The sequence below is a fragment of the Branchiostoma belcheri genome, unplaced genomic scaffold, assembly GCF_001625305.1.
Source record: "Branchiostoma belcheri isolate BF01 breed outbred unplaced genomic scaffold, Haploidv18h27 scaffold13, whole genome shotgun sequence".
In the NCBI taxonomy this organism is placed as follows: domain Eukaryota; kingdom Metazoa; phylum Chordata; class Leptocardii; order Amphioxiformes; family Branchiostomatidae; genus Branchiostoma; species Branchiostoma belcheri.
Genome location: NW_017802713.1, coordinates 1051104 through 1074859, shown reverse-complemented (window position 1 = coordinate 1074859; position 23756 = coordinate 1051104). Strand labels below are relative to the sequence as shown.

Here is a 23756-nt window from a genome sequence, read left to right as displayed (position 1 = left end):
GGGGGGTACAAACTAAGCCACGTTTGGGATAGCGTTCTCGCCGCAAAAGCGCCACATACACCGGCTACATATAGCGGCGAAATGCAGTACTCCAGTCAGAAGCTCTGAAGAAGGTGTCTGACAGACACCGAAACGTCAGCAAGGTGAGAATTTACCGGTTGTGTAAAAAGAAATACCTGTCTCATATGTAAATTCTGTCCTGACATCAAGAAGTGCACCGCACTGTTTTCAAATAACGGAATCTTGCCCAATAACACCGTGAGTAATTGAGAAATCCACGAAAATGAATGCAAATTTTTAGGTTTCATGATCAGATATGTAACAGTGCTGTAATGATTGAACGTACAAAGTCTGGCAATATCTTCCTGTCAGGGGTTGACTGGGCCTCCTCCACTCAAGCTTGTGCCCATACACATCTAACTAGAGAGAACCATTCCCATTCCCAGAACGACATCTCAGGATTCTTTATCATTATGGAAATTTGTCCAATAAGAGCCCAGGATCCTCTGTCACCATGGAAACCAGTCATGCGCACATACCTGCATGGTAACCCAGGCCTTGTCCTTGTCCGTGTCTATCTCCATGGGGATGTGGCTCATCTGAGTGGCCCAGGTGAACCACTGGCTCTCTATGGCCCTAAAAAGTACAACATTAACACAGAACTTTATACGTGTACTAGGTAAAAGGTAAAGATAGCCCCACAGCCTTTTGAGACCGTAGGGGCACTGTGTTTTCCCTCACCTTCCACCACCCAGGTCGGGTACCCATTTTACACCTAGGTGGAGTGGAAAACTCAAAACACCCAACGTTTAGCAAAGAATGCCAGTTTTGTTACTTTCGTGACACGTAAATAAACTAACAAATCGAAATATTGTACAGCTGATGCACGTTCACTTTTGGAATCATTTACAGCCGTCACTGCTGGAAATACGTAGATAAATGTTTTTAAAAGCACACATACTAAAAAGAATCTATAGCTAACCTATGTACCTCATCATCAAATACATGGCGATGGTTTTGCCCAGTCCCACGTGTGGGTAGAAAGACGTGACGAAGATGGCAGGGAACAACACAGCCAACACTGCCTCCTGTGGAATATAGTTTTAATTATTGTAATTATTTGATTCACTTTATCTAAAAGGTAATATCAGAGGGACCTCCATAGGTATCAGTCTATCATTTGGAAAGTTATATATATTTTGGACAGATAATACATTTTTGGACATGTTGGTACGTACACATCAGGTACTAGTATATGTATTTGATTGATTTGATTTCTTGAAATTGTAACAATACAATACACGTGGGACAAAGGCAGCTATTGCTGGTGTTGTGTCCCACACATAGAAACAAATACAGGGCAGACAATACTCATTTTCATTTGAGTTGAGGAAAGTCCTGTAAAGTGCCTTTCACAAGGCAAGGACAGAAGATTGGGACTCGAACCCGGGACCTCTTGGTTCTGAGTCGAACACGTACTCTGCCGTTACGCCACGAGACCCCACGACCATAGGTCACATTGTATTTTTGCGTATACGAATACGTACATGCCACTTCTGCCGTGTAAAGATGAAGCGGTACACCATGATGTGGTAGTAGACAGGCACCAGCGCCACCGTCAGAACTGGGATGGAAGGGAGAAAACATCAATCAGGCTGGGACAGAAACAACCCACAAGGGTGTAAGATAGACTTTTCCGTAGCGAGATGCTGAGTTTTTGAGGTAAACATGTCTGTCCTTGGTGCTGAATGCCATCAATGCACAGACATGCACGCACGAATGCACACACACAAAGGAAAAGATATCTGTTCTTGGTGCTGAATGCCATCCATGTACAACACAAATACACCCACTCACAATCGCGCGCGTGTAAACGCACGCAGAGGTACGTTCTCTCCTGTATGTCTCGGATATTGAACTGCCATTCGCACACACACACAAAGGCTAATAGCTTTCTAAATATCTTTCTTTGGTGCTCAATGCACCATGTATTTGTACTGGCCCATGTAGTAGAGATGCTTAACACCATCCACACACACAAAGATACATACACCTGTTCTTGGTGCTGAATGCAATTCATGTACATACCCACCTATACACTTACACATATAGACGCACACATTCCTGTCCCAGATGCTGAGAACCATTCACACACATTTTGGACACCGAACAAGACTATTTCTTTAAAGGGGTGAAAGAAGCCATATACATCAGGGCCCACCACCCTTCATTGAACCGCGACGGGGGCCGACATCATCTACCAGATACCTTTAACCCTGTGTTGACGTCACACTTCAAAGTGGCCACGTGGCAAGCTTCGATTCACTGGGTCAGTCTACTGAGGAAGACCAGAGTGACTGGTCGAAAGCTCTAGGTGACCAAAAAGGTTTAAATTTAAACATTCACACACATATTTAACATATCTGTCCTTGGTGCTGAATTCCATCCATTTACACACGTGCGCACTCTATGCACATGTAGTACTTACTCATATAGTAGAGATGTTGCAGGTTGTACGGCGGGCCGTTCTTGTTCTTCTTCGCTACCTGCACAGGCATGACGTCACCAACCACGAACACAGCCTCCACGCGAATGTCCGGGTCCTTGTGGATCTGTAATCATGATGTTTCCGTGAATTATGATTTTCAAAATATTTTTTATGAAAACATACACAAACTACATGTAGTTCATTTCAAGAGCAACCTTTCTGTTGATCGTCATAAATAATACAATAATGTAATAATAAAGATGGTTTAATTGATATCTGAAAGAACGTTTAACTCACCACGTTCGGCTTGGCGTGATGTTGGTAGTGTTGGTTCTTCCACCAGGCCGAGGACGCTCCCTGTGGGACCGATGATAGAAAACAACTGTCAGGAGATATTAGGTTTTCTTGTACAGGTTATGGTTGCTTTTGATGTACATGTATATGCATCAAAAGCAAAAGGTATGGAAGTATTGGTTTGGGTGGCTGAGATTATAGGTCGTCTATCTTTCTGTTCAAATTGCTTTCGTTTTCATGTTGGGTGGGAGGTGATTTTTAAAGTTGATTGATAGGGAGGACACCTAAAAGTGACCCAGCACGCCTCGTCAGGAAGTGGTGAAATACCCGATTAAATTACATCATTGTTGTGACACATATGAATTTACTAGAGGTTGTCGTCTATTATGGGTTTATAAAAGACGAGAACTTAGTTCTACAACACCTTCAAGAGCCCGATGACGACCTGGTGAGCTAAGTTGTCCATCCACTTTGTCTTGAAGACAGACAAGTGTCCAAAGTCGTGCTGCAGCCAGCCTGCCTGGGTCTAAGGAACAACAACATAGTAAAAGTCGATTAGTCTACAATAAAGCACGACTTTAGAATATTTTAGCAATGATAACACAATGAAGCAAGACTTGCAGTTTTCTGTCAGTTCATTTTGTGACGCTGAAGAAGTGTGGTGGATGTCACTCGAAACGTCCGGAAATAATCTCCGTTATTTATCCAGCAGTAGAGTTTGAATTGTCTTTGAATATCGTTTACCTGGATGTCTAACCTTCATCAATGCACAGTTTTGCTTCTGTTTTGAAGGCACTAGTATAATTGCCTTCGTCAGAAGGCTATGCAATCGTTTGCGGTATGCGGCATGAAAGCTTGAAGGCATGGATCGATATTCATGATTTTTAGCATGCAGGTTACCGTTGGATAGACGGTGGTCAAGTTCGAAAATGGGCCTCATGGGGGCCCTACGACCTTTTGTCTTTAAACACCATATAGACCTCGTTCATACGTACGTTGGTAAAAATTTGTACCTGTGATATGGCCAGAGCAATGCTGGCCAGCACGACCGGCACCCATCCTGCTCCGTACTGAGAGATGATGAAGTACGCCAACACGTCTAGCAGGACGATGTGTGCCAGATGTACGCCGAAGAACGTGTAGCTGGGCTTGAACAATCCCTGGGAAATATACAACACACCATGATGTTCTCTTGTGTTCTCAAACAAACGTTTTAACAGGAAGTCAGAGATTTAAAACTTAAGGGAAGAAGATATTGATTGTCTTAATGAATTAAATCATAAAATACATTATTACTCACATGAAGTATTACTACTACACCATGGTTTATGTTTCTTACATTTCTGGCGACAACCCTTGAACCCGGTTCAATCAAGTTAAACCCAATCTCTGCCCTCTCATTTCGGACCAAAACATACAAACCTAGCATAAATCAGCGCCAACCAAAACAATATTTCCGTCCCAGGAGTAAAAAGTAAAGACGGTATTGACTTGATGACACCTTCTTGTGTGTACACAAGTTCTTTCGTGTTGGGAGTTACTGATATATTATAGTTTAGAACCCGTTTCATAATTCCATGAATTGAAAGCATGCACTTTTCTCACCATTTTGTCCACGGTCTCTCTGAGCTCACGGAAGTCCTTCTTGATCTGATCCGTGGCTTGCGGACCTCCGTCGTCTAGCCTCCCGATGCACAGCGGCTTCATGTACTTCTGCACCAGGGCCTTGTCGTTATGGAAGGACAGCCACGCCTCCTAGCGGAACAAAAACAAATACCATGTACAAATGCAAAGGCTCTGACTGGCAGTCCAAGATTTAGCTAAATATTGACGCCACAATAAAGACCAATAACGTGAAATTAATATGATATCAATTGTACCATACGAATTTCACTGATGTAAATCAAGATACAATAGCATAAAGAAGAGATGCGTTGGACTATTCAGCTATCAAAACATATTTCTTCATCTCTAAGCAGATATTTAGGTGGCCGCAAAAGACAGTTTCAAATTGGCCAGGCAGTATCCATTAGCCAGGCAATATCCATTGAACACTCCTCTGGCCAATGGATACTGGCTCGCCACCGTATGATCTGCTTGGAAATTACACATTTCTCACATTCTAGCAGGAATGTGTAATCCCCCAACATGGCGGACTCTGAATTACGTTGAGTCACGTGAGGGCAAGCTTACGGATGCATCCTGCCCGGCATAGTGACGTAGGATTTTGGCTCCTCCCGGGTGACGTTTGGCCCAGTGCGTGACGTCATAGACCAGGTCGTCGATGACGAACCACATGTCGTCCTTGTTGTCATGGGAACGGACGTCAGCCCACGTCAGCAGCCGGTCACGTGGTGGCGCGCCGTTAGCAGCTGGGATCTTTTCTTTCTCTTGCGGTGCCATCTTGACGGTTTCAATATCTGAAACAAATCAAGCATGCAACAGACTGAAGGAAGGCCTAATTTATTTAACATGATTCAATGTTTGGCCACAGCAAGTAAATTTCATGGATGACATTCTCTGCAGACTCCAAATCTAATGCGAGCGGGCGAAAAAAAAACAAGGCGGGCCGGAAAAAACAAGGTTCCTACATTTTAAAATTTTGACTCAATCATTGTACAAATGGTTTTGATTCAGTGGGAACATCACATATACACAGTCAGCATCACATATCACTGCATCAAAGTAAGAAACAAAACATTAAATCAGAGCTTTTTCTTGTCTCCTCTCTCCATAGTTTTATCCAAAGTCAAGCGAAAATTAATGCGCGCGCTGATGTCATCCATAAAAATTACTTGCTGTGGCCTTATTTAAAATGACAAGAATTGTCTCCAGGTGATAGTATAATAGCGTCGCGTTCTCTAATTCAGATTTAAAACCTAGGTAATGATGCATAACGTATCGTTATGCAAAGGCGTGCATGACTACAGTAATACTAAGGATTTATGACCCATAAGCCTGTGTGATCTCCCAGTGGTATCATCATGTTTTAATTTCATAACGTAACGTAGCGTTATTTCGCCAATGGGTACCTGACTACAGTAATACGAAGGATATATAACCCATATGCCTGTATTGGATATGATCTCCTGGTGGTATTATAGATTTAAAACCTAGGTAATGCTGCCTGAAACGTGGCGTTAGTTTGCCACTGGGTACCTGACTACAGTAATACTAAGAATTTATCATTCACCCTTCGTGTATATGTGGTCATAAGGCTTCAGTACCATGGAATCCAAACTCGCTGTCCGGGCCGCAAAAGCCCTTCGCCCGCTGGTGTAAATTACCGCTACGGGGGAGTCTAGCCCGGGGGGAGTTTGGCTGGCCGGACAAACGAAAGGGCCAGCCAACTCCCCTCGGGCTCAACTCCCCCGTAGCGGTAATTTAGGCGGGCGAAGGGCTCTCGGCTGCCGAAGGAAAACGGCTAACGGCCCGATACTAGTTTGGCATCCAGGGTAAGGCTTCAGGGGCGATATTCGGCTATGTGTGACAGGGGCGTACTATTCTGCTGAACTTTGTGTCTTTGTTCAACACGTATCACACGACTGCCCCACTGAGAATGACCTCAGCAAAATTTGATGTCGTTGCCCTATTGTTTGACACCGGTGGGCGTAACATTACCTCGAACACGCCCCTTGGCCTTTTTCTAGCCTCCATAGCATGCCAAAAAACTGAGGGTTTTGGGGGTCTTCAGGGTCTTTGGGATCTTTTATGTTCTATTTTCTGATTGCATATAGACAACATAGCCGGCCTGGTTGAATTACCCCGTTTTTTGGAACTGGGCTAATCAGAAAACAGCCGAAGACCACCAAATCCCCAGTTCTATATGATCTATAAGCCTGCTACGGAGGCTAGCCTTTATGCAAGATTCAGTGTGAATGGCACTGTACATGTACGTGTCCGGTACACCAATGACAACTATCATGTTCCACATGTGTGCATGCACTCAGGTCTTAATAGACGTACATTCCGAGAAATATATGTTCCTGACATTCACAACTACATCTACTATCAAGGGAAATAGGAGGAACACCTGTGCAATTTGAAGAAAGGCTAACACCTTTCGTCACTCGGGAGCAATGTACGATATCGATTTTTTTGTCACGTGAGTTACGTAACGGATAGAAGGTGTTATCAGGTGTTATATAAGGCCACAGCAAGTCATTTTTATGGATGACATCAGCGCGCGTTAATTTTCGCGTGATTTTGGAAAAAAAGAAGACATTTTGTTGCACTCTGACAGTGGTCAACATGCCAATTGCAAGAATGGGCAAAGGTGTCTGTTGCCATGTCGGAAGGTGGATGGCTGATAACTATAAAGATAGGAGACAAGAAAAGGCTCTGATTTAACGTTTTGTTCCTTATTTTGATGCAGTGATATGTGATATTGGCTATATGTGATGTTCCTACTGAATCAAAACCATTTGTACAATGATTGAGTCAAGCTTTTAAAATGTAGGAACCTTTTTTTCCGGCCCGCCTTATTTTTTTTTCGCACGCTCGCATTAGATTATCATTTGGAATCTGCGGAGGTGGTCATCCATAAAATTTACTTGCTGTGGCCTTACTCAGGCTACGGTAAAAAAAAGGCCAGTCATCCCTTCAATCATTATCATGCAAATGGTGTACGAATAACGTAGAATATTCAACCTTAAATTTGCATATAAGACGAAAATATAGTGTTTACAGTGAAGATTTGATCGCGTGTTTTGAGGCAATTCTGTCTTCACTCAAGCAGACGTATTTCGTTGTTACCACCTCACGATGCGTGCCGTGCATACTAATAAGATGGATAGGTCTGGGCAAAGGTATGATGCAAGAATAAAGCACTTAAACCAAACATGCCTGTCAACGACGGTTCGCAGTAAAACACTTCTATTGAGTGTACGTTAGAATGACGCAATTAGCTCCGTGAAACCGTCAACCTTTGCCCATTGTTAGACTCGTGTTTCTACTTCTATTTGAACCTGGTTAATAAAGCATTGTTTCGTCTCTTAGTAGTCCCTGACGTTAAAGTATTACGTGTCAAAATTATTGAAAGTCGCACTATACAACATCACCGTCTTGAACGATAAATTTATCAATGTAGATACAATTTACTATTTTTATTTATAGGCGTTGGGCGGTTGGCAATTTTTTCTGTCTAATGCATTCATTCGCGCATATTAACAATGCAGCTGGCTGGCGCGCCGGCCCACCCATTGTTACAAATGCCTTTGTCTCATGTGTTCCGGGCACATGTAGCCTCTACCAGGCACCGCGGATCGCTTCAAAAATATTAGAAATTGGCCGAAATAAAGGGATAGTATACCAGAGAAGATCCCGTGGGTCGCGAATGGGATCTTCTATGGCCTGGGATCTTCTCTGGTGTATTACTATCCCTTTATTTCGGCCAATTTATAATATTTTTCCAGCGATCCGCGGTGCCTGGTAGAGGCTAGACACATGGAGTCGGGAAAAATCATTTGTCACCCTAGCTTCACATCTGGGTTACGGCTGTTCCTGTCATTGGGTGAGGCTTCCCTGGAACACTATACCATTGCCCCAATTTCCCAGAATAACCGGACATCTCTATACCACATTATATAATGCAGCCCTAAACCCATCGACCTCTTCTTTATGCATTCGCCGCACGTGCATGGCTTAAGTAAAATAGATCTTACCTGTAACAATAGGAGACCCACCCCCTTCATGTACTTCCGCCATCTATCACATGTGTACAATCAATATAAGAAGTAATGAAGGTATTAGAATTGTAGTACGTACCAGTATTGGGAGGACGGACGTTGTTGAAGGCCGTTCAGCGCTGAATTGTGAAGAGTCAGGCTACACAGACGGCACTACACCGCCGTCAGGGACAGAAAAATTACCCGTCATCAGACTCCCTGAACCCGAAAAGCAGGTATCCACTGCACCGGCAGGCAAGACACCGGTGTGCACGTGACTATATGACGTTGCAACTGTACATGTCACGCCATACGCGCCACGCCAATCAATAATAGCGTCCCCTAGCGGGATGGACTCAATATGCAGCAGTTATATGTCCACCTGTGTGTGTCTATCTTACTCTCCAAGCAGAGGTTTGGGTTTTGGGTTAATTTTTGTTTGGCGTGTTTTTAGACTTTTTTTAACAGGGTTTCTTTTTTGCACTGGATTTTTTTCAAAACCCAAACCTCTGCTTGGAGAGTATGTCTATCTATGTATTGGTGATTGCGTCATGGGGGTGAAGTCTGCCATCTCTGATTGCTTTGTTTGCTAAATTAAAGTATAATTGGCCTACATTATCAAAATACACTTATAAAATGCCTCTGTATCATCCAAAAATTATGTTACACAAAGATCCGATTTCAAAACACATGGAAAAAATTTAATCATTGTACAAATATAGTGGAACATATGTACAATTTTGCATATGATGGAAAAAATTGTGTGTTTTTCCATCTTGTGGTATATCAACTAATTTTGTTTTCACTGGAGATCCTCATGCTCGTGATGATGAGCACAACTAACAAAATTTTATCTAAACATTTCACACATTTCTAAAATCACCTGCTCTGCCTCTACAACCAGTATGATTATGAAAAAGTACACAATCACAGTACTTAGTTAGTTCAATTCATACCTCACACACTTATACTGACTACAACTTACACAGTTCATCATTATGTAGCTTATAATAAACTGTCAACTTTGACTGTTGGATACAGAACTGTGCAAGTCTGATATTTATTCATAAAACAGTCAATGAGTCATATCCACTTCTGATGAAAGAGAACATGCATAAGTGCATACTAAGTAAAAGTGCAGGCTTATCTAACTCATTTTTGAATTTAACAAAATAACTGTAATGTCAGCAGGGTCCTAATTGTACATACTGTTTCAGGGAGTGAATATACTGCATTCAATTTTCCTTCCTACCCTGTTTTTACCTTATGTTGTCTTCTTGCTAAAATTTTACTTAAAAACCAAGGAAACAAGATGGTGTAGCCAATATTTAAACTGATGCAATGAAAAAGCATAATCCTCACAACGCCAAGTACATTTCATTCCAAGTTTATCTGTCAGAAGTCCATGGAATGATGAAACTTGTGCTGAATAAAAATATATATTACATTTAGAAACATGTCACACATGCTGAAATACATGTACCGTATTCCATGATTCTTATTTGTTATTATATGATATTTGAATCAATACATTATTTCTTCATTCAAACAATTCAATTTTTCAACCTACCTTCATCAGTTTAAGGCCTCTAGTCTTTGTATCTACAAAGGCACATTTACTGCTTTCATTCTGTTCAAAACATTGTTACCTACAAAACAACTGATCATGTTTTAACTATACTTTTGTACAATTTCAATGACCATGATTTTTACGTGAATAAATTTGTCACCTTTATAACAAGACCAGTTCTAAAACATGTGTTTTCACAGCAAATTTAAAATCTCCCTAGTCTAAATTGCCAAGCTTTGAAACAAAAATAAAAATAAAGCATTTTAGTCCTGAATAAAATCTTTCTTGCATACAAAAGCTACTGGATGTAAAACCCAGGCATAGATCAAGTCCCTTGTGCAGACTTTCTAGCGACCTGTGTTGGTTTCTATTCACCAGTTTCCCATCCCCAGAATGCAATGCGAAAATAGGGGGGTAACCCTCATGATCATTTGGATAGGCTAGGAAGGCATCGGAATGATCCTGTTGACGTTAAACAGCTTACTTTTCACTGTGTTTTGAGGTGTTGGGGCATTTTATGCACAACATTAACTCAAGTACTATGGGCCGAATCTGACATCAAATAGCAAGCTGTTTAACGTCAACAGGATCATTCCGATGCCTTCCTGTCCTATGCAAATGAGGGTTAGCCCCCTGTTTTTGCATTGCATTCTGGGGATGGGAAACTGGTGAATATACAGCTAGCCTGGAATCGAGCTTTGTTAGCTTTGGGCCACCCCAAAATCCGCTACCCTGGTCTTGGGAGTGGACCAAAGCTAACAAGGCTGGACTCTAGGCTAATATATAGCTCTCCCTTCCAAAAGAAACTGCAATGCTCTAGCCATCTGCTAGAAAGTCTGCACACGAGGCTAGGGTATATCTACATCTACATTTCTGTGTTATTGTCTTGTGCTTGCATTGTTCTCTCTGGACGTCCCATTGCTGAAGGGTTGTAGTGCCTGTTCTGCAGTTGTCCAGTTATGGAAGTGTTTAGAATACCAGGCAACTGGATGACAACAAAAATATAAAAATATTTCTGTACTGCAGTACAACAAAGTTTAAGACAGTCATTCAGTCATAGATCATACAAGCAAAAATTCTCACAATACACTAATATACAAACTGTTAAGTTTTCATTGTTCTGAGTAAAGTCTATGAGTGCATTTTTTTTGCACAATATCACTATTGATAATGGCAAGTACAAACAATTCAGCATATGAACTTCCTATCAGTACTACACTTTCTAGTACACACTCTACTTACTTGTCCTTTCCAGCCCATCTTCCCATGATACCTTGGGCTCCCAGCCCAGCTGCTTGAGTTTTGTGCTGTCAACACGGTACTGCTGGTCATGGAACGGTCTGGAAAATACAGCGTCCGTGATAGCCAATCAGCACCAAGAACAATAAAGTCCTTTGTGCACAACAGACCAATCAGCACCAAGGACAAGGAAATATCGTGGAATGTCACAGTGGATCACCAATCAGCACCAAGGATAGGGCTGTTTGATTGAGTTGATAGCCAATCAGAATAAAGGACAAGACATATTCATGAAGGCTTGAGGCTGATGTCTAGTCAGCACCAAGAATATATTCAGTTGACTCAGTGTCTGCCAGTTGGACAAACAAAAATGTCACATCCTCACCTGTCCGGTGTGTGTTCAATCCACTGCTGCACCTCCTCTTCTGTGGTCACATGTTTCAACTGTGAGGGGGGGAGCAACAAAAGTACATGATAACATCAAATATGTATATAAAGGAAGTTTATACCAACTGGCAGTACCTTCAGTCTGAATAATAATGATGATTGTACTGTACTCCACCCAGGTCTAAATAGTCTTGGGGATGTAAAAGGGAGTGGAAGGAGAGGAATGAGCTCTGCCCTAGACACAGTGAATCAACAACCCACTACATCTATGGCATGAAAAGGGCTAAAAAGATGTCTGCTGCCATGCTGAAAGGTGGATGGTAGATAACTATGAAGAGAGGAGACAAGAAAAGGCTCTGATTTAATGTTTTGTTTCTTACTTTGATGCAGTGATATGTGATGTTGGCTGTGTATATGTGATGTTCCCACTGAATCAGAACCATTTGTACAATGATTGAGTCAAAATTTTAGAATGTAGGAACCTTGTTTTTTCGGCCCTTCTTGCTTTTTTTTTCGCTCGCTCCCATTAGATTTGGAGTCTGCGGAGGATGTCACCAATAAAATTTACTTGCTGCGGCCTAATCAAGAAAAACTATATTACTGACTACAACAGAACATGGATTAAGGTTTTTGCATCACCTTTCTGATAAGAAGCCTGGCCAGCTCCAGGTTGGAGATTGCGAAGTCGGTGCCGATGTTGTAGATTTCTCCATCCTGCCCTTTCTCCAGAATCGTCAGAAATGCCTCTGCTGCATCCGTCACGTAAAGGTAGTTCCTTAATGGCTGGCTGTTTCCATAGACACAGCTGAATAAATGAATTATTATTAGTAACTTGTAAGGGTATATGAATAAATTTTTTCACAAAACAACATTTAGACCTATACTATATATACTGTATATATATATAGGATATTATCTTGTCAAAAATAAATATAATTTTCATGCTCATCCACTTATTCATTTAAACCTGTCTAATATGATATTTTATTGCAGAAGGATAATATTATAGAAATACATTATTCTGTACAAAACTAAAGGGGATGCAAAATAAAGGGGTCATAATAAATAATTCCTCACCATTTTCTGTCTCTTTGTAGCAAAGACACAAACTTTGGAATGACCTGAAAAATTAAGAATCTGTCACTCAGCTTAGTTTAGTGATTTTGTTGCGACAAGATTGATATTTGAGCACAAAGTGCATGTATCTAAAATGATACTCAACAACATCACATGAAGATTTTGAAACATTTTCTTTACCTTTTCTGGAAATTGATGTGGACCATACGTGTTGTTACCTCTTGTTATGATTACCGGGAACTGGAAGAGAATGAAAAAAAAATCTTAAATGAACAATCTTAAACACTTAGAAACTGAATTCATATTCACATACAAATTCCCTTAAACAAAACTAACAGAGGAAAACTACAATGTAACAGGACATATTCTGACCTTGAACCCTTCCCAGTAGGACATGACAATACACTCTGCAGCTGCCTTGGAGGCTGCATAAGGGTTTGTGGGGTTTCTGGGAGAGGATTCAAGAAGCACCTTCAAAAGAAATGAAAGATTGATTTGTTAAAATCAGGGGTGCCACACGCCCAGAAATTTTGTCTCCGATAGGGTATAAACAGGTGAAAATGCATAAACTTTGAGGCCTCAAATCCTGTATATATATACAAAAATGTAGAGTGAGAGAATATAAATGATATACCTTATTTTCATTTTAAAGAAAAAAAAAGGGGCTGATTGAATGACTGATCCCATGACTATACATGTGTAACAATAGATTACTGCCATTTATAAAACTTACACTTGTGCTTTTTCCTCCGTAGACCTCATCCGTGCTGACATGAACAAACCTCTTCACACCGCTCTCGTACGCCGTGTTGACCAGCACGTGGGTCCCGTACACGTTCACACGTGTGAACTCTAAAGAACTTGTGAACGACGTATCTATAAAAGTATAATCAAGGACATTACTAGTATGTATAATGTCCTTGGTATAATATAGCAGGGCATACATTCTGTAAAGTATACTGGATCTTGCATTACATATTAGCACAGCTGGCCAGCCACTAAGGTTAGAAAAACAGTATCAGTAAGTGCGATCTACTATAATAGTATAAAATAATCTTATTATATTCAATGACGCAACCATCAAAACACCTTGTAATTAATATGTAACATTATGAAGATAAAACTTACCAACATGAGACTGAGCAGCAAAATGCAACACTGTGTCAATTCTCTCATTCTGGAAGATATACCTGATAAAATCCTGGTCACAGATGTCTCCCTTTAGGACACATGATATGGAAAAAATAAAAAAAAATTCATATACATGTACAGATTATAACATGTGCAATCAAATACTAGTACAATGTATAGGGCTAGCATATATGGTACTTACAGCTGAACATAAATTCTGTAGATTAATTGTTGTTATGTTGTAAACACATATATTGGTGGCCAGCCCCTCCAATTCTGGCGTGCAACTTGCTACATAATATAATACACTTTAGGGTGTCAGCTACAGCACCAGTTACCATGGTACTACTTAATCAGTTTAATATGTTTATGGTTTGATTTAGCTTACCTGTATAAACTTGTAGTTTGGCCTGTTTTCAACACTCTCCAGGTTCTTGAGACTGGCACAATAATCCAACTGTCAAGGGGAAATGGAACACTTCAATGTCTATGCATAAAAATTTTAAACTCTTACTATATGCATGTTCATAAATGAAACATCAACACACTACTTAAACATTGCAAGTCTCATGAGTTATTTGAAATTCCCATTTAAATTATGACATTTTCAGGTCAAAATTAAACAGCTCTTACTGCCTTAGTTATTTATTACTATTAAAAGTGTCACTTTTTAAAGATTGCCTTAAGTTTAATCACAACATCCGAGGTACTACACATCTCTGGGGATTAACAAAAGGTAGCAGTCAAGACTCAAGTACAGTACCTTATCAAGATTGACAACAAAGTAGTCCTGATGTCTTTCCACCAGCATTGCAACAACGTGTGATGCTCTGGGGAAAATATAAATATGATAAATAAGGATGAACGTTAATAAATGTGAATTTCAAAAGGCAAAGTTTCTTTTTACTATTTACAATGTGTTCCTGCATAAGACTTTTCTTGGACTATTGACAGGATTGCGAATGTTATTTGTGAGTATCCAAGTACGAATTGTTATGGTTTTTATTTTTCAGTCATAACAGGGGTCTCATCAGTTGAGATTTCGCGCCTTCACTTCCGTAAACAAATTGATGTAACAAAAAATGTGGCTATTGACAGGATCGTCCTGTCAATAGCAGAAAATATTGCACTGCTGACAGGATCGTCCTGTCAATAGCAGAAAATATTGCACTGCTGACAGGATCGTCCTGTCAATAGCAGAAAATACTGCACTGCTGACAGGATCGTCCTGTCAATAGCAGAAAATATTGCACTGCTGACAGGATCGTCCTGTCAATAGCAGAAAATATTGCACTGCTGACAGGATTTTTCCTGTCAGCAGTGCAAATTATTCTACTATTGACAGGATCGATAAAATTTTGGTATTTTTATTTCGTACTGGAAATTTTGGGGTGGGCGCTGGTTCGTGTAGGTCTTATGTAGATGTTATTATGTATGCTATTAGGCCATTTTTTACGATCCTGCGCTGCGGCCCCTGCAGATCGTCGTGCATACATTGATCCGCCGCTCGGTAGCACGCGCCTGGCCTCCCGTAAGCAATGCGGCGACAGTAAGCGCTAGCCATTACAGCCGGCGCCACGGGAATGACACAGCGGTCCACCGGCGGGTACCCGTCGGGCTAGCCTGGGTGCCACCCCGCGCGCGAGTGTCTATCTCCTAAGTAAATGTCACGGGAAGCCATATTTGTCTATGTCTCTGTCACGTCGAAAAGTTGAAAAAAAAAGAAAATAGTTAAAAAACCTCCTGTCTCTCTTGTCTAGTTTTCACTCCTTTTTGATTTTGTTATACCCCAATTAAAAACGGGAAGCCATACTTCCGGCAGACCTACTTGGCACACTGGGTCTAAATTCTAAATATCTCCTCGCGCATGAGGCAATTTAGGTATCACCAAAACACCCCCCTCCCCACTTGTAGCATACGGCATTGAAAAATAACAACGGTATGAGGTATGAGACTTAAGTATGTGTACAAAGTAAAAATACAACTTCCTCACATAAAGCCGGCTCCTCCTGTGACCAGAATTCTCCGTCTGAACTTCACTTCCGAACAGGAACAACATTTTTGTTCAACACCCGGCGGCGTTTTTTCCACGGGCGCTGCCATCTTGGACTGCTAACACAATTTACGGCATGTCATAAACCATGAATCTATATCAATAATCTACATACAAACGCTTATCCAGTTTAATTACATTCACCAAAATTTTAATATATAGACAATTTAAACTGTTTTGAAGGATTTGAGGGATTTAAAAAGCTGTTTTTGCTACTCAAAATATACTTTACGACAGTACCGTAAAACGTACCCCGGAAGTGAGAAGTGACACGTACCAGCAAAAATGGCGTCTGCAACATACCGGTAAAAACTGTCAAAATCTTTATTTTTCACCGCAAAATCTTTGATATATCTGGCTACATGTAACAGATAAGCTCGGGATTTGGAGATCAGGTCTGCCTGAAAATGTTTTGGCTGCTTCTTGCCTTGAGAATTCTAGCCGGCGTCTCAGAATGCCAAGGCAAGACGGTGAGGGGAATCTTTAGTTCTGAAAGAGCTAAGGAAGAGAAGGGGCAACATCTTACAAGCTTCTGGTTCTACGGTAAGTGTGATATGTTGTTTTTCATTAACATGAATTGAGTGTGTGTTTAATCAAAATAATCTAGTATTTCTAAACATGCAAGACATTGAAATGTCGTCACCAAAAATTAATGTGGTGCAAATTATTATAAGCATGTGCAATAGTGGCACTAATCTCTCGAATCATTTAAAAAGACTTGACATAATATAGGGTCAATGCCCCACCCTGAGGTGTATATGGTGAGATAATCCTTGGTCAGGTGCGATAAGCTGTTCACTATGCTCACTCGGTGGTTTATTTGGTGGTTACCACACCTTACAATGCCTACAATAAGAGGAATTTTGTAACCAAGAGTAAAGTCACTGATATCACTGTAAATGTACTTCCATGCTAAAGTATTTCTTTCACTTGCAAAGCAAACTCTTTTTTCCTTTCCTAACGCAGAATTTATACCCTTTGAACAAAAAGGAATTTACAGTATTTCATTCCTTCTTTAAACATCTAAGCTGTAAAAGCTTTGTGACGATTTTTCTTGATGTTGCTTTTTCAATAGGAGAACCCACCCTTATCCAGTACAAGTTGAATGCCACCGTCACCTCAGATGGCAGACTGTACCTGTACAGGGAAGATGACTGGAGGGATGCAGCAGACAAACTCACCTGTTTTGACAAGATCTCAGCAGCCAGGCTGTCATGTATGTAGTGTGCTTAAGGCCACACAACACGTATTTATGGGCAAACCCCGTAGTCAAAAATAGTCCGGGCACAAAGTAGTGCTGCACAATACTAGAGAAAGGTACAGACTTTTTTGTTCTGTGCATGGCATCAAGATGGAACCTGTGGTGAATTTTAGAGGAATACGTCAGTTTTGAGACTGTAAAAGTGATGCTTGTACCGCCTAGTACTGTGCGTCGGCTGCAGTTCCATGACCTCCGCAGTGGCGCTAATAAAAGAGGGCATGAGAAGAGACCAAAAGTCTTAACTTTAAACAATTTGAATTTTTCTTTTCTTCCAGTTGAGCTTGTTTCAGCAGAGGCCAACTTCACATTTTCCAGTGTCAGTCCTGATCTGTGGCACGTTGTGTATGCAGAACTCAGTACATGTCAGACGGGGTCGTTTGTAGGACAACCCAACACCATCCAGTACCAACTCCGACTGTTCAACCCTGACAGGGAGGGCAATCCGTTCGACCACTTCAGTACAGGGGAAGGAGGTACACTATTCATTTCTGCAGCAAGTTTAAACTGTAATTTCCAACACAACAAATTGGACTTACCCAAATTTTTGACTGTACAACTACAGTCTTTGTCAAGGAATGAAGAATCCACTGCTTCCGTGACGTCACGCAGATAACACACGTGACTTCGTGAGCAGTGGATCATAGGTTGCAGAAAGTCTGTGGCGCCCCCCGTCTCTGTTGAGGGATGGTTGTAAGGCCATGTTGATTTGATTATATGGATGACATCCGCGCGCGCATGAATTTTCGGCCGTTTCCAAAAAAAAAAAGTTTTCAACCATACTGTAAATCGTACAAAACAGTTGCAAAATGAGCAAAAATATACCATAAGTTACCAAAAAATTAATAAAAACTATACCAATGTCGTAGAATGCCAAAATCAAACGAAAAAAGACGAAATTGTAAAGAAATGAACTTGAAGACTAGATTATTCGCCAAACCATATTCTGTGCCATTTGCTCAACCCTCATGACCACGTAGATTTCATAATGATTGAAATAAAACTTTTTATTTTTTGCAAAACTTTTTTTTATTCGCACGCGCGCATCAGTTTTGGGGCTCCCGGAGGATGTCATCCATATAATCAAATCAACATGGCCTAATGCCCATTCATTTCTATACACCATAGCATGTGTTGTCCAGTGTTTAGTGACCCTGCCTTTGGACCAAGAGGTTAGGAGTTTGAATCCCGAAAGAGTTGCAGTCCTTAGGACAGTATGTTAAGCCATGGTCATTGTACTTGTACAAGTTGTTGGTGAAAAGAGCTAGGGTAATTCCCATTTGTACATTTGTACAAGGAACTTGTAAATGCAAATCATACGTCTGATGTCTTCTCTGTTGTGACCAGTGGATAGCAGCTATGCTGGTTTGAGATTACTTTTTTATGCACAACAAAAGACAGTTATACATGTATGCCAAAATTACGATGGTTTGCTAGAACTTTATGATTGTTTATATAACATTTGTTCATGAAAATGTCTTTTCTATAGGTCTTCTCCTGTTCTACCAGTTTGTAGTGCTGGTGTATTTTATCCTCACCTGCATCTATGGACCTCAACTCTGGCAGACTATTAGTAAGGAAGGACCCATGTACTTGGTATGTATCCACATATACTGTACTGATTTCCATTTAATTTTTGATTCCAGGACAAAAATATTGTTCTGGGTGATGCTGGTTTAAGGGGAGTTTGTATGTATCTTGTCCTGAGCGGCGAGGTTTGGAAGTGAGTGGGCAGAGATTGGGTTTCAGTTGATTGACTGGGTTGTGACCCAACATATGCCAGTACATATACCAGTAGGATAGTAGGATGTGAATTTCCCAATCATACTAGTACAATACACCTCCAATACTTTCACAGACATTTCACAGAAGTCTGAAGTCTGATTTCTTGTTGCGCATGTTTTCTAGCAGATGCCGTAAAGAATTTACCTGGTGTTTCAGCTAGACCTACTTGTGATGACAAATAAGGCGATAACTGTACCTCTTGGTTTTATTTCTCTGCCAGGTTCTGAAGCTCCTGACGTTGGCCACTTCTCTGCAGTTCTCTGCCTCACTATTTAACATGTTGCACTATCAGAGGTACAGCAAGGATGGGGAGGGGTCGCCTTTCTTTCTCAACTTGTCTGAAAGTGAGTATCAACCCAAACTTTAATTCTCTCTCTCTATCTCTCTCTCTCTCTGTCTCTCTCTCTCTCTCTCTCTCTCTCTCTCTCTCTCTCTCTCTCTCTCTCTCTCTCTCTCTCTCTCTCTATATATATATATATATATATATATATATATATATTGAGTATTGGGCAAAAAACACAAGTTGCTTAATATATAACACCTTCTACTCAAAAACATACAATGAGTATAAAACACAGTGCTAACCTTACACAAGGACCGCCTGGCAAGTTTTTTGACAACTTTTAGGTGGTCCCTTGGATAATTTTTCCAATTGTCTGAAGCATTCAGAATCCTGTCTGTAGTGATCACCTCTCCACATATATTTCATTGGTCTCTGGAATGGTCTTCCTGGGCTGATTTGACTGTACATACATTCACATACTTTTTGGGTAGGCTTTATTCTCTGTACATACATTTGTATATAATTTACTCATGTGGCTGCTGTTCCACCCTTCAGTGCTAGAGGTCCTTTCTGCACTGGTGATGCTGTACATGCTGCTGAACGTGGCCATGGGATGGACACTGGCAGGGTCAAAAGCCACCAAACTGTCCAACCTGAAGAACAACCCCATTGTAACAATAGTTGTGCTGGGACTGGGTGCTGTTCAGGTGAGTTATATACTTAAGATTATTCATCACTCACTCACTCACTCACTCACTCACTCACTCACTCACTCACTCACTCACTCACTCACTCACTCACTCACTCACTCACTCACTCACTCACTCACTCACTCACTCACTCACTCACTCACTCACTCACTCACTCACTCACTCACTCACTCACTCACTCACTCACTCACTTAATTGTTGCCCTGAAGAAGGTGACAGATGGTCACTGAGACATTGGACATCAAAACCTGTAGTTCTTGATTAAAGAACCTTCTTATACACTTTTTCAGGCTGTCCTGGCACTGTGGGAACAGTTCCAGTCCTCAGAACACCAGACGTACCACGCACACAGAAGTGCTGTCGGTCTGTCCTTAGTGGTGCTGAGACTGGTGCTAGCTCTCGTGTTTGGAGGAGCCATCTACCAAACCATGTCCAAGGAGAGGAGCAGCCTCAGGAGAGATTTCTACCTCAGTTTTTTCAAGGTCAGTGTGATTGGGAGTGTTGTGTGACGTGTAGTTGATTTGATTTGATTGACTTGATTTATTGAAATTGTAACAGTGCAATACACGCGGAACAGAGGCAGCTGTTGCTGGTGTTGTGTCCCGCACATAGAAACAAATACTGGACAGACAATACTCATTTTCACTTGAGTCTAGTGGGGAAAGATGTGTAAAGTGCCTTTCCCAAGGGCACAAGATCACTGGCATTTCAGGACTTGAACCCGGGACCTCTTGATTCCGAGTCGTGTACGCTGCCATTGCGCCACACGACCCCAAGTTTAAGTCTTGTTTCCCTCAATGGCTTGTACATATATATACATGTAGGGTACATTTATGATGACACCCTGTCATTGTACCTTTGTGTTCACGGATAGCAATAATGTCACAATTCAAAATCAAATACAGACATTGGTCCGGTGACCTTGAAGAAGTAATAATAATGTCACAGATTATGTAACTAACAAAATTAAAAATGATTCCAAAGGAAGTATTTCTCATCATTCTCACTTAGTATCCTTTGTGTGGTGTCTACACTATGAAGGTATGACACTTGACAAATTCATTTTCCTCTTCTATGTTTTCAGAGCTGTCTGCTGTGGTTCCTAAGCTACCCAGTGATCGTGGTTATAGCATATTTGTTTCCTGGTCATCTCAGGAACAAGGTAGGTCAAGGCTCTCAGTTATACACTTATGCACTCTCTTCTTAGCTACTCTTGGCTTTTAGATACTTTGCAACTTAATAACAGCATCAAAGTGTAATGTGCAGTTTCTACTCTTTCCAGCTGCTTCTGAAGCATGGTAGAGGCTACACAAATGATGCCATGTGAAAGGCATGTATGAGGGCCTGCAAGGGGGGGTAGTGATTACGAATTACGCAAAATTTTCGCCGCCTATTACGAATTACGTTAAAGTCTCAGGGCTGATTACGACTTCATGATTTGCGGCTGATGTCCAATTACGAATTACGTCAATTTTTGCGGAGGCTGCCTACGAATTACGAAGTCTAAAACGGCCTGATTACGCCTTACGAAAAAGGGCTTGCAGGCCCTCATGTATAGTACATTTGTGTACTACAGTGTAGTCCACTGTGAAGTGATGTTGTTGCAAGCAAGTTCTTGTTTCTTTACTTTCCAGATTGTAACAAGCGGAGTAGTTATATGTGAGTCTTTAGCGGTGGTCCTACTCTATAAACTGTTCCTGTCCCGTAGCCTGTACTGGGAAGTCTCCGCCCTGTCAGCACTCTCTCTGCCTCTCCGGATGGACAGGAGCTTTAACAAGAAGAACTACTCCTAAAATATCTGAATCCTTCAAACTTTATTGTTCAAAAGTAAAATGTACATAGGTTGTAGGGGGAGCACCGCGTGCTTGTCCCTGAATAGAGTACAAATTGTCACATTATTTCCTAAACGTACAGTGGACCATAAAGAAAGCTTACTAATTATTATTATAACTAACATACAAAATGTAAAACAAAACATATAGTCCTGATGAGCTTTCCTGTAAAACAAACGTTAAGTACACAAAGAAAGGAAAAGTACTAAATGTCACTATTTTTGTACACTGAACGACATAAGCTGTTAATCTACAATGATATTCTATTGACATTGAAAACAGAGCTTGTATTTTTGCTCATATCAAGGGAGCCATTAGATGGAAACTGTCCATGTTGTTCTGTCTCAAAATACTGGCTATTGTACTATAGTATTGAAGTATCATTAGCTGTTGATAACCTGGGTGCCATCTGTTTTGCAAAGGGGCTCCTTGCACTCACTACCCAAAAAAAGGAATGGTTCCCAGTCTTGATACATGTAGCCTGGTAATCAGTCTGTTCAATGGTCAATGGTAAGATCACATTTCACACTATACAGAAGCAAAGCAGAGTTTAACAAACTTAAGAAGAAGGCCACATATTATTGTTCTATTTTTCTTAACTTTGAATTACTTTATTTGCAAAATTCTCATGAAAGTTACACTTAGCTTCAGTATTTTTTGTGGAAACTTCATATGTTGTATTGGAAATGTTATGTGCATGTAGTAATCTAAACAGTAACCCTTATTTGTATGATAGATGTAGATTGTATGAACTATAGAAGCAAAGAGATACTCAATTTCTCATGATTTGTACCTATTGAAAAATGAAGAGCCGGTACAGTTTTGTTTGTTATGTTCTTGCATATTTTTGTATCAATTGTCATTTTCTTGCATTGTGTCCTATAATAATAGTCCTATTTTCAGGAAATAAAGGATTTCCAAAACTGCACTGGGTGATAGAAGTTATTCATCTGTCGTGTTTATGATAGCTTTAAGCTTGGGGTGCTCTGTGCATTGTAACCTACTTCATTTGATTTTGTTGCTGATAAAAATGTTGTTTTAGTTTTTTGTTTATTTTATAAAATATTCAAATCGTCCTGCAGGCTGCTTTCATTGAGGTCACGAGGGAAGAGGCCAGGGTCAAACAAAATGTGATGAGACATGGTTACATAATTGGGGTTCTACCACATCCATAAACATCTAGTTGTACAGAGTATGTCCTTGCCAAGTTTGTCTTTACAATAAACCAGAACTAGAAAAGTACAACGCGGCCTTGTCGATTCTCCTTGGCCATTTGGAACTTTTTAACCAAAACATTTGCTTTGCACAAACCAATGGAAAAATTAACATACTGTACCAACATCAACATAACACTTGACTGGTGGTACCTTTTGGAGGAAGATGCATTTCATTTTGATAAGTTCTTCCATTTCTAGAATGTGGTTTTCGAATGTTTGTATGTGAGATGTTGCATGAAGGTTGGTCCTGACTCAGTGTCTGTCCATAGTAACAAAAACAATGGTAATGGTAAATGAAGAGACATGTGTAACATTGTTACATGTAATATTGTTATTATGTACTTGTATCACTAATGCACAAACATAAAATACAGTCAGCACAGTTGTTAATTACACTGATTCTTGAGTTAGTTACAGTGATGTGGTGAGGTTTGTGTTTTACATGTAGTTATAACTGGGCTTGGAATAACTAGGACTACAATGTACATGTATGCAAAGTCCTACTAAGTGCAAGGCCTGTGACAGCAACTGCACTCCACACATACGGGGTTCACAATATGCGCGGCAGCAAATGCAAATTAAATCATGTCCTTGGAGTAGTACATCGGGTTCACCTAATGCTTGTCAGGAATTAAACACAGGGAAAAATTGCAAGCACACCCAAATCATTTCTGCTACCTTTAAATACAGAATGATAGCTATTCCTACAAAACGAAGTTCTAGTAATCAGTCGAAGTTTAAACACATGATTTGCCCTCCACGTTGA

The 23756-nt window shown here is 40.6% G+C and overlaps 3 protein-coding genes across 4 annotated transcripts in view; 1 reads left to right on the top strand and 2 right to left on the bottom strand.

Moving 5' to 3' along the window:
• Positions 1–5197, bottom strand: part of LOC109463898 (fatty acid desaturase 2-like) — a 6791-nt gene extending 1594 nt beyond the window's left edge. Inside the window, exons 1-9 of the mRNA XM_019760783.1 lie at positions 4976–5197; positions 4388–4537; positions 3796–3942; positions 3207–3308; positions 2786–2845; positions 2489–2612; positions 1548–1624; positions 991–1088; positions 540–636 (exon numbers count right to left, since the gene is read on the bottom strand). Coding sequence (XP_019616342.1) covers positions 540–636; positions 991–1088; positions 1548–1624; positions 2489–2612; positions 2786–2845; positions 3207–3308; positions 3796–3942; positions 4388–4537; positions 4976–5185 — 1065 coding nt within the window. The 5' untranslated portion in view covers positions 5186–5197. The remainder of the gene's footprint in view (positions 1–539; positions 637–990; positions 1089–1547; positions 1625–2488; positions 2613–2785; positions 2846–3206; positions 3309–3795; positions 3943–4387; positions 4538–4975) is intronic.
• Positions 5198–10651: 5454 nt separating this feature from the next.
• On the bottom strand, positions 10652–15960 carry LOC109463888 (dTDP-D-glucose 4,6-dehydratase-like). Of its 2 annotated transcripts, XM_019760772.1 has the most exons (12): positions 15846–15960; positions 14616–14682; positions 14241–14309; positions 13850–13940; positions 13455–13597; positions 13094–13192; positions 12902–12961; positions 12722–12765; positions 12284–12449; positions 11643–11701; positions 11261–11358; positions 10652–11003 (listed from the first exon to the last, which is right to left on the bottom strand). In XM_019760772.1, the coding sequence occupies exons 1-12, from the start codon at positions 15953–15955 to the stop codon at positions 10897–10899; spliced, it is 1113 nt and encodes a 370-aa protein (XP_019616331.1). In that variant the 5' UTR covers positions 15956–15960; the 3' UTR covers positions 10652–10896. The 2 variants fall into 2 exon arrangements, with proteins under 2 accessions (XP_019616331.1, XP_019616332.1); XM_019760773.1 differs by lacking the exon at positions 13094–13192.
• Positions 15961–16146: 186 nt separating this feature from the next.
• LOC109463887 (integral membrane protein GPR180-like) lies at positions 16147–22176 on the top strand. The gene is made up of 9 exons (XM_019760771.1): positions 16147–16448; positions 16981–17121; positions 17442–17639; positions 18653–18759; positions 19169–19292; positions 19787–19938; positions 20232–20423; positions 21026–21103; positions 21576–22176. Exons 1-9 carry the CDS (start codon positions 16313–16315, stop codon positions 21732–21734), a joined length of 1287 nt encoding a protein of 428 aa, XP_019616330.1. The 5' UTR covers positions 16147–16312; the 3' UTR covers positions 21735–22176.
• The last annotated feature ends 1580 nt before the right edge of the window (positions 22177–23756 follow it).